General features: G+C 34.3%; 1 protein-coding gene across 1 annotated transcript in view; it reads right to left on the bottom strand.

Moving 5' to 3' along the window:
* Nucleotides 1–234: 234 nt before the first annotated feature.
* The window catches only part of LOC135209005 (uncharacterized), a 19,136-nt gene continuing 7,675 nt past the window's right edge, over nucleotides 235–11,695 (bottom strand). Inside the window, exon 4 of the mRNA XM_064241543.1 lies at nucleotides 235–314. Coding sequence (XP_064097613.1) covers nucleotides 235–314 — 80 coding nt within the window. The remainder of the gene's footprint in view (nucleotides 315–11,695) is intronic.

The raw sequence follows: 11,695 nt of genomic DNA, 5'->3' as shown, positions 1-11,695 counted from the left end.
GTGCATCTGGTGCGGCCCACATAGAGTCCTTGAAGGTTATGATACCAACTGCTTCCTTGCAGGTTTTGATGCTTTCACTAGAATCCGCGGAAAACTCACGTCTGTGACTGCAGATCTTGGTTCGCAAATCCGTGGTGCTGCAAACGTCATGGAGAGTCTTTGGAACCATACCAAGATGGCAAAGATTCAGACAAATCCCGAAACAACAACCTGGAACTTCGTACCATCTGGAGCTCATTCGTCAGTCGGACAAGCTGAGAGGATGATCAGAACTGTGAAGAATACTCTAGAAGCTGTCACTGCTTCGAGAAAACCTGAATTTACCAAGTTGCGTTTGCAGAGACTAATGTACAGTGTTGCTGATATGATAAAATGATAGGCCTTTAGGTGTTCATAGAAATAATGTTGCCAAATTAGACGCTGTGAGATTACTACGTCCAAATGACCTTATTTGGGTAGATCAAGCGGTGATATCAGTGAACTTTTAGATTTCGAGTTGGCTAAAAACCACCTGGAGCAAATAGAGTTACCACAACAAAAATACTCGCACTGAATGACTTTTTTTAAATCATTGGTGGAAAAGTAGGTATGATCAAATTTTTCTAGCTCTTCTTCCATAGAAAAGTGGTCAGATTCCAACCGGGGAGTAGAGATAAATGATATTGTAATAATCAGAGATACTAATCCCGTGCGTAACAAGAGGCATTGGGGCGAAGTTGTTTCTGAAAACAAGTCGTCTGATAATATAACACGTTCAGTCATCGGTGCGGTATAAGTCTGATGAAAAATCTAAGTTTGTCACTAAGTCGGTCAGAGATTTGGTTGTCATTCTGAGGAACAATGAACGTACTGATTTGTAGACATTTACAGTAACATACGTGTGATTTTCAGTTGCATATAACGTAAAATTTTGTTACAAAAAGTGCAATTTCATCTAATTGAGTACTTTTTGTTATATATGTTGTCGAGGGGGGTTTTGTTTCATTTGTCTTATTAAGTAAAAAAAAAAGAAAGTAAAAAAAAAAATAAAAAATAAATTAAAATACAAAAAAAAAAAAAAAACAATTCAAGTTCCATGTTCTTGCTTATTTATCAAATGAGATCAAGTTTTATCTATAATTCTAGTATGTAAAATTTGTTACATAAAAGGTGCAAACGTGAATTTTAAATATTCATGAAAAAACGTGTATACTTTATAACAGAGCAAAAATTAACCAGAGATAAAGCTCCGGAGTGTAAACAGACACGAATCGCGTCTTCTATTTCCATTGAACTAGCCAATTATTAAATTTGGGGTCGTTTAGTTGCCAAACTAGGTACTGGACGAATTCTTTAACAAGCGAAAATCTGCCCAAAGAATCGTTGTTTTACACTTGATCTTGAGGCCTGGAGCTGGGCGGTTCTCTTTCGAGATCGCCATTAATAATTTAGAATAAGACTGCGCCCACCAACTAAATAGCTTGGAATAAGTAACTGTATTGATTGATCAATTCCATTTGTAATTTACTGGTCGATTCATATTCAAATTTGTTACTTCTGTTTTGATTGGTTTTGTTGTAATATACTTATTATTGTTTTTTTGTAAGTCGTAATGTAAGTGTAATTTAATTTTAATTTAGGTCTGTTGACATTTTCTCTGTAAAGTAGGATAAAAATATTATTGTAATTATTTCATTTGCAGAATGAAATGTCTGTAACGACTTTCAACGTCGTGACGTTACATGCCTCGTTTGTATGGTTGGTTGAGGTTTCAATGGTCTTATTCTGATTGGGCAGGCGCAAGCCCCTGCAGTTGCGCGTACCCTACAGACTTTCACTTTATTGACCCATGATGTGCATACTGTAATGTAACACAAGAAAAAATTCTTTCGCTTTTCAGCTACCTTGACCCCTTCTGGCTCCCGGATTATTTTGATAGAAGATCAAGGCAAAATTATGCCAGTATTGCTCCTCTTATTGTGAAATACGGTTTAATATACTGAATGATAGAGCCCAAACGACAGCAGAATTACATATTGATAATATATATATATATATATATATATATATATATATATATATATATATATATATATATATATATATATATATATATATATATATATATATATTTATACATATAAACTTTTTTATTTTGCACAAGGAAGCCCTAAAAGTTACAAACACTAATTTTGCACTTTGATGACAATGCCAAGATCGATAAACATTAAAGGAAACAAAATAATCAAAGTTTGTGATAAAAATCGGATTGGTGGGGAACCCAGTTTAGCGGATACAAACAATTGTTAGTAACAGACAACATAACCTGGATGCAGCGTAAGTACACGCCATTATCATTAGCGGTCTAGATGCAGCTGAGAGAACTCCTCCTCAGCACAATGACTAAAGCAATGTGTACCTCTCTTGCAAGCCCTGGCGTCACTTTTTATAATTAGAAGATGTGTCTATGGAAAATACAAAACCAACGACTAAACATATGTAGAGAATATCTCTCGAGTTTTTCTCTCTCTCTCTTTTTTTTTTTTTTTCTTATAAGAAAGAGGGGATAAATGTTTCTTTTTATTATAAAGATTATTTTCGCCTTCGTCCCATTGAATTAACAGAAATAATCATATTTCCCTTTATTATGCATCGTTTCTTCCCTGTAATACTAATATCAGCCCTATTGCCGTAAACGAGTGTAATCGTTTAATTAAATACGTGTGTGACCTATTGCCACAAGCGAGTGCAATCGTTCAGTTCAATACTCGTGTAACCCAGCATCAGTTACACAACCGCCACAAGGTGCTCAAACACCATAAGCAAATAGGAGTGTTATGATGTAATAGCCAACCATTCCATTACCGACACAAGGTACCTCTCGCCACGTCCTCTTGCCTCGTCACTCAATTTTATTAGGAAATGCAACTTTAAATTCATTAATTAATTTGGTAGTTACATGGATTCAATAATATAGTTTAAAATTGAAATTGGAGTCTCTCTCACTTTAAATTTTATCAGGATAAAGGAAACCATAGTGGCTACTGTATTTCCACCATTTTAACTGCAAATTTCCCATCTCGATGTTGCTGTGTTTCCAAGCCAGGTTTGCTCTGTTCTTCAAGTATATTCATCAGAGGAACATTCAAGAGGCAACAAGTGCCTCCCCAACAAATTACCGTTTGTAAGTGGACCTCAAATGCACTAGAAGACCTCTTCAATCAAGTAACACCACTGATTCGACAGATTCTGCACAAACGCGGGAGTTTTTCCAAGGAGTCGACAGCGTCTCTACAAGCAACCTTGGTGTTATCCTGTTTTAGGATTGTTGTCCACGGACTAGTATTGATGATTTTATCTTCAAGTGACAGAGGCTAAAATCGGGCTCTTGGCTCGATCCGGCTTCCAGGCATATCAACTCTCGTGCTGGTTCGTTCATGAAGTCCCGCGCACCTTGCAGACGTGTTACCCTATTCCCTATTCGGTGGACATACCATCAAGAATTTGGGGGACCGGCAACGTTGCGCATTCGGGTTCCCTTCTTGCAACCTCCTCGAGAATTATCAATAATCTGAATGGAATACAGTCCGCTGAACATTATAGTCTGTTGAGGAATTTGGCACTATGTTCAGAGGTTTCCATAGTGCTCCTCTTAAATGGCTATGCAGCAAGTAACTATTGATTAATTATGGTGAGACAAGATGAAAAATAAGATAATTATTCGCAAACCAACACAAAAACGTTTTAAAAGAATCGTGTTTATGCAAACGAAACTTTATTGAAATATCTGATGTGTAAGGAAAGGATTTCAATTTCCGTTTCTGAATGCCTCGTGAGCCTGCCTGGTGTCCGCTAGAATCTAAAAGGACTTTTCGGAGGTCGATTTTCTGTTATATTGATAAAATACCTCAAAATATTTTATTTGTTTTTCAGTTAAACCTGGGTAAATGTAGGCCGACCATTTGATGAGTGAAGATATAAAGGCTAGGCTCTACTTTTATATCAAATTATTTTCTTACCAGATATTCCGTTAATGATTTATTTCATTGAAGGTTATGCTACCATGCCAACATCAGATAGTATATTTCTGCATTATTTTGGCTCTAGTTTTAATTTATAAAGGAAATATGATGCATGATGGTGTCTCGCATAATACTGAACACCAAGTGTAATATTCGTTAACTATTTGATAGCGTACACAGTAGGCGATACTAGATGATACAATCTTGCCTTTTTTTATATATAGAATTGCACACAGCATTGGATTTACACGAGCACCTTGATTTTTTCTTTCGCGTATTGATGCAAAAGATTTTGTGATTGGGTAAAATATTGCGTCACGAAAAAAAGCTGATCCCCTCAAACGACTGGAAGTCAATCCAAATGAAAACTTGAACGTGTCTCGGAAATGAATGGAATACAGAAATTGAGTTTTGGGGAGCATCTCTCTCTCTCTCTCTCTCTCTCTCTCTCTCTCTGTCTCTCTCTCTCTCTCTGTATCACGCAAAAGTACTTTACAATCTCCCTATCATCTTTCAAGAATTTTTTATTACCGTTATTTTAATTCAGAATATTCACAAAAGGGCTCCAAATTCATATCAATCAATCTTTATCTTTTTCGTTTTTTCTGAATTTGTTTCATTTCATTAATCCAGTTTAATTTATTGTGTTTGCCCAGTTTAGTACTTCGATTTCCCTATTGTGTGACGTTCAACCATTATTTAAGGAAATGCCTTTTCTCTGTTATTACAAGGATAAAGGATAAAATACCTATTTACGGTAATTATTTTCAATTCTTCAAACGAATATCCCGTCCCAAACACAGAGTAACAATGCAGAGCAATTTTTACTTATAACTTCAGTCACCCGACTCAAATAGCTGGTCTTTTAACACCTGAAACCTTTTCGAATCGGTGTAAGCCAAAATTCCTTCAAACATACTTTTGGCTAAAGCTTAAAAAATTTGCGAAAGTTTAGAATATTGACTATGAAACATAGTCCCAAACCTTTAATGATTTGCCTTTTTCATCGTGTTATTTTTGTCTAAAACTTTACCAGACAACAGCAATGGTTTAATTACTGGACCGGCAGCCGTAACGCAACTCTCCAAAGCTATAGTAGCGAGTTCTTTTATGCGAATGCGCGTATACTTTCTCGGACCTGTCGTTTGTGATACGCGGGAAGCATATGCCCGAAGTGTATACCATGGGGCTGTTAGGCCAATCACAGCCCAGAAAAAGTGACTTAGAATGGCGTCATATCCCTTTCTGCCAATCATCGGAGGAGGACGAATGATGTTAAAAATTTTTCGTGTATTTCGCAAAATCCATTTAGCAGTATTCACCCCTATGACCCCTTTGGCTGTATTCAAGACTATATTCATTCCCCAGCAATGTAATTTTTTTCTAACTAGATACGAACTGCCTTTACTTAGAAAAACATAAATCGAATACTTAATAAAAGAAGGAATTTTCATTTGGCAGTATAACATTACGGTCTGAGCTTAAACAGATATTTCAATATGCGCGGAGTTAATCTCTCGCTGTCTCACGAAGTCACAAAGTACTGTGTTGGACATTGTATGTCACCTGTCACATAAGCCTGCCCTATTAAGTCTATAAACCATCCGCGGGTGTAATGTCTTCATGTAGTATGTCACGGCTCCCCTGATTTGCCTGGGCATGCAGGCTGGAAAACCGTCATGCATAGAACGCTGTGATTGGGTAACGATTCCCCATTCGTCTTTCATGAGAGAAATAATGAAATTTCATTTCATCCCAGCAATTTCAGCTTTATAATTTGGTCTGCCATTGCCTGTAATACTGCTCTCATGTCTGGAAAAGCTGCTCTACATATAGGCCTACTTCCTTTCTTGCCAGTTGAATTCAAATCAGGCAGCTTGATTAATGATCACTTGCTTACTGACATTCGTACTTAATCTCTTGTTGATGCAAGGGAGCCACTCTCTCTCTCTCTCTCTCTCTCTCTCTCTCTCTCTCTCTCTCTCTCTCTCATACGAATATTTTCTGTCATTGCTAAAAGGAGTTTGCACACTGTATTCCTGCACCCTTAAAATGTCCAAGGAACATTTGCCAAGCAATGTATTCGCATAATTCATCTGTGGATTTGGCCAGCTTCCATATTAAATGGCCGCCAAGTTGGGAATGGATGCTTTTCAATTTGTCTCTAGTTGTATAGAATTCTCATCCTTCTGCAGGTTTCTTGATTTATTAGACATATTTCTCTTTAGGATGCAAGTTTGCTGCCACTTGAATCAACCAATATTGTTTTGTGTAGCTTTATAAGAATTTCTATCTTATTTAATTATCAAGTTCAGTGTTATGTTTGTGAGCTTGATGTGGGTCGTCTGGTCCATCTCGCATGCTTTTCAGCAAAACAAGAGCAACATGATCACCAAATCTGGTTAATTGATAACTATTACATACAGGCAATGTAAATGTAGCTTGGAATACTACTACTGAGTTAGCATACTGAAACAGATATTTTCTCTCATTTTTTACTGTAAATAATTCTAACATAATCTAATGAAACAAAAACAAAAAACAATAAAACAGGGCTAATGCACAGTGGTTACTTAAAGTTGCTTACTAAGTACCATTGAACTATTTTGAAAATTAGAGCTGTGGCTAATAAAACTTCTTAACTTAGTCAAGGTCATGATAGACTAATTATTGCCTTCTGGCCCTATGGTTGTATTAAAAAAAATATTATAAACCTTTTACCATTCGTTAAAAAAAAAAAAAAAATAGGCTATGGGCCTATAGAATTTTCATGATGTTGGTCAGCAATATAGTAAAAGTCAATACTTTGGAATAAAACAGTCACAATCAAACATTATACAAAAAAATATTTCTTGAAAAAAATAAGGTAGGACAAATTACAATTTTAAGTCGGCAGGCCAAGACCCTTAAAAAATTTTGATAAAACTTTTTCTTCACAGCTAGCAACTATGCCAGAATGTATCAATATCAAAATCGGAATAGAGGGAGGAGACTCATTTTATGACAGTACATGACATTCTGAATAACTTTTGTTAAATAAACTTCACCCAAATATCTCGCATTTGGCCTGTGGGAGATTTTACTCTTCAAAGGTATGCAGGATTTTAAGGAATGGGTGCAGGATTTTCAAGTTTGTATGCAAGATTAGTTCATGTGCGTGATTTTGAGATTAAGATGTGGGCTTTTGTAGTCTACTTATAGGAAATACTGTAAAAACGAATGAAATTTAGAAAATATGTAAGCTTACGCTTGGCTAACCTACAGTATCCTGCCACTGTCAGTCTTTTAGGCTACTCGGATTCGGCAATTTGAGTCGAGAACAGACTCACTTGTTTACACATTCAGTGCAACATGTCATTCGTATATGGAAATGACCAAGTTATTGAACCATTTATTTTTGAACTTTCAAAAGTGTGTGTTGTGCCCTATAATTTGATTTTGATTTGTTATCTAATCTGATAAAACATTATGCAATTAATAAGCTTATAAATATATATATATATATATATATATATATATATATATATATATATATATATATATAATATATATATATAAATATATATATATATATATATATATATATATATATATATATATATATATATATAGATAGATATAGATATATATATATATATATATATATATATATATATATATATATATATATAGATATATATATATATATATATATATATATATATATATATATATATATATATATATATATAGATATATATATATATATATATATATATATATATATATATATATATATATATATATATATATTTCAACCACATAAATGAAACATAACCATAGAATAAACTGGAATATGTCACATGTAATTTATAGCAGCAACTGCCGGTACAAGAGTCAAATGATGGAATCGGCCTTAATAAAAGAGAAGCAGGTAATGAACATCTCAAAAGGGGCGTGGATCTCAGATGTCGTCGACGCAGTGTTCATTCAACCAACGCTTAAGAAGATTAAAGGAAGATTATCAGCGGGGGTGACCTAAATTGGCTTACTTGTGGACGGATCTCTTGGTATAAATACCACCTTTTCTGTAAACTTTTCTCATTCATATACCTGAAAGAGAGAGACAGCAGTCTCTGAAATATAGTACTTTTCTCTCTACATTTTGGTGTTTTTATGGGCTCCTTTTATTAGATCATATATATATATATATATATATATATATATATATATATATATATATATATATATATATACTATATATATATAATATATATATATATATATTATATATATATATATATATATATATATATAATATATATAGATTAGTGAGATAGATAGATAGATAGATAGATATATATATATATATATATATATATATATATATATATATATATATATATATATATATATATATGTATAGTAGAGAGAGAGAGAGAGAGAGAGAGAGAGAGAGAGAGAGAGAGAGAGAGAGATTAGCATGATTAGCGTGAACGAATTCTCCTTTAAATTAAAACGGATATCAAACTCTTTTCCATCTCTAAATCATTCATGTCAATTTTGGGATTTGACTGGTTACCCAGTAGTCAAAAATTCTTCTTACTAGGAGAAAGTTTTTCTTCACCGACGACCAAAAAGAACGAACTTTAAGCTTCTGAAACAAATAGGTATGTGCACTGATACTGATAATAAGGACAAAATGGATTAATTTATGTGCTTACTTATTTTTCCAAAGTACACAAAACTGTTATAATATCATTCTTCCTTCTCCGATGATTGGCAGAAAGGGAGATGATGTCATTTATGTCACTGGCTTTTCGTCCATGTTAGCAAGGGACGGGTCCCAGAAAACACAAGCACACCGCAACCACCGCGTTTCATGTATTACACACCTACCTCGATTGCAATACGATTTAGGTTGAAGTCTGAGACCTGTTCGATACCCTTAATATAACAGAAGACAGTTAACACTAGTTAGATATGTCCGTTTCTAAAGATATTAATGATTGTACTTTTCAAAAACTTCAAAGCTGAGTTAAGTTATAAAAGTATATAACAGCTAAAAACCGAACACAAATATTTAGAAATAACGTATGCAAAATACGAGGCATGGCATCTGCTTTATGAGTTAATGCTGGCCCAACTTAACTGTCACTTCAATTTTTTTACTATTTGTCATGGTAATGCTTATTTCTGAGCGAAGTCCATTACCAGCCGGGCTATACATTTGAACACCACATGGAATTATGAAATGATGCCAATTTCAGTGTCTTATAATGCATGTTTATTATGCTATGATGTGAAACACAAAATGCAGAACATTCTTTTTTTCTGATAATGAGATAAACAGGGAAAGATGAATTCACATAATATAAAGTCTTTCGCAAAATGATCGTTTTAGATCTGTTTTGTACTTGATGCTAATTTGTAACAAGGAAATATTTGTAACTTTTCTCAGGCTTTTTTTCAAGAAAAATGCCTTTCCTCTTCATTTCTGGGATATGTATATAATGAACCTCTCAGTCTCAGACGTTTAATTGTCTTTCCTACCCATTCTTAAAACTATTAAAACGTTTGGGATGAGAAGGAATTTCTAATTTTACTCTATTCACATAAGCACTGTACATTGTAATTGGTGACACGTTTTCCAGTGTTCATTAATTAAAGCATGGTAACAAAATATATGAATAGGATGTATTTAACTCTGATAAATTTGAATCAATAAATTATGGAGATAAAGAAGGAATGCTATATGCATATAGGGGACCTAAAAACAAAACAATCACAAATAAGGACGCAGTTAAAGACCTTGGTGTCATGCTGAATAGGAATCTGTTATGCAATGATCAAATAGCAACACTATTGGGAAAATGCAAAGCAAAAATGGGAATGTTGTTACGTCACTTGAAAACAAGAAAAGGCGAACGCATGATTATGTTTTATAAAACGTATGTACGTAGTACACTTGAATATTGCAATATGATATGGTACCCACACTACCAAAAGGATATTGCACAAATGGAGAGTGTACAAAGGCCCTTTACAACTAGAATAGAAGAAGTTAAGGATCTTGACTATTGGGAAAGACTACAGTTTTTAAAATTATATAGTCTAGAAGGGAGAAGAGAACGCTACAAGATAATACTGGCATGGAAACAGATAGAAGAAATTGCCCAAAACATCATGGAGCTAGAAATATCAGGAAGAACAAGCAGAGGTAGATTAATAGTTCTCAAAACTATACCAGAAAAACTAAGGAAAGCACACAGGACATTAATCTACCACGCACCACCATCGACAATGCAGTGTCTATTAAATGCGTTGCCAGCGCATCTGAGGAACATATTAGGAGTGAGTGTAGATGTGTTTAAGAATAAGCTTGACATATATCTAAGCTGCATCCCAGACCATCCATGATTGGAAGATGAAAAATATACCGGAAGATGCATTAGCAATTCTCTGGTAGATATTAGAGATGCCTCACACTGAGGGACCTAGGTAAACCCGAACGAGCTGTAAGGTAAGGTCTGTAAGGTCTTTATCGAGTTGTCTGTTTGCCAGCCCGAAGTTAAAAATGAATGAATTGTGCTATTCATTTATGATTGATTTTCCCTTTCAAGCATTTTTTTTTATCAAGACAATTTTTTTAAGACAAATTAGGGATCCAGGAGTGTAGCGTCATAGATAAAGATAGATTGGGCTGTTTCTTCTTATATAGATCATGTCCAAGAATTCCCCACCGGAATCTGAAGAGAAATTTACAAAGGTCTTTTCAATGGCATCAGTTTTCAAATTGAGCAGATAATAAATCAATAAACGCAACAAAATGGTACAAAATGTTAACCAAAATATATGTCTTATCCTATTATAATTATAGAAGTGAATTACATGCCACACTACAGCATTTTAAGGAAACTAAATTTCTTTACTTCAAGTACACGAAGCAAATCACCTGAGATCAAAGTAATGTTCAGTTCCGTGTTAAGTGTTCAATCATTTTCAGCTTTAGTTTTGCATGGTATTTACTCGTGGTGCTTATAACGGTAGTAATAACCCACTGTTTCAGCATACTTGGCGTTATGTCCTTTATTTTGCATTGTTTAAAAAAGACGAAAGACTGTATAGATAACAAATGGGATCAGTTCGAATTTCTGTTATACAGCCCATCATGATATAAAGACGTATAAAATACGAGAGCTGCTGGAATGATGTGTGATACAAGGATGCCCTAGAATTAAGATTCATGAGGTACCTCATGATCATGAAATTATCATTATAGAAAATGGTTCCAATAGCTAGTATTCAGGATGACTTTTCACAATTTCTCTTAAAATATAGACCCATAATACAGAACGTAATATTTTGCTCTTCATGCACATGAGCATAGGCCGCTCATGCAAATGTGTAATCTATCAAGATCTTCCCCTTGAAGTATATATCTGTGTTTTGTCGAATAGATGGAGGCTTATCATAGATGAAAGAAAACAAAATTCCATCAATAATGATGTACATAAATACGGTGATGATTTCAGCATAATAAACGAGTTTTGGGATGGATTAATCAGTTACCAATGTTGGAAATACCTATACATTTAGATTTTCAAGTACGAGTCAGAGCTTTGTTTTGAGGATTGCTCCCTCTGCCAGGTGGTTATTGCATAAATTGAATCAAATGGAAGGCAATTTTGTTTAGGGCGTATATGAAGGTATGC

This window comes from Macrobrachium nipponense, chromosome 11 (genome assembly GCF_015104395.2).
Source record: "Macrobrachium nipponense isolate FS-2020 chromosome 11, ASM1510439v2, whole genome shotgun sequence".
Taxonomy (NCBI): Eukaryota; Metazoa; Arthropoda; class Malacostraca; order Decapoda; family Palaemonidae; genus Macrobrachium; species Macrobrachium nipponense.
Note: the sequence above shows the minus strand (reverse complement) of the source record. Positions and strands in the feature narration are given on the sequence as shown.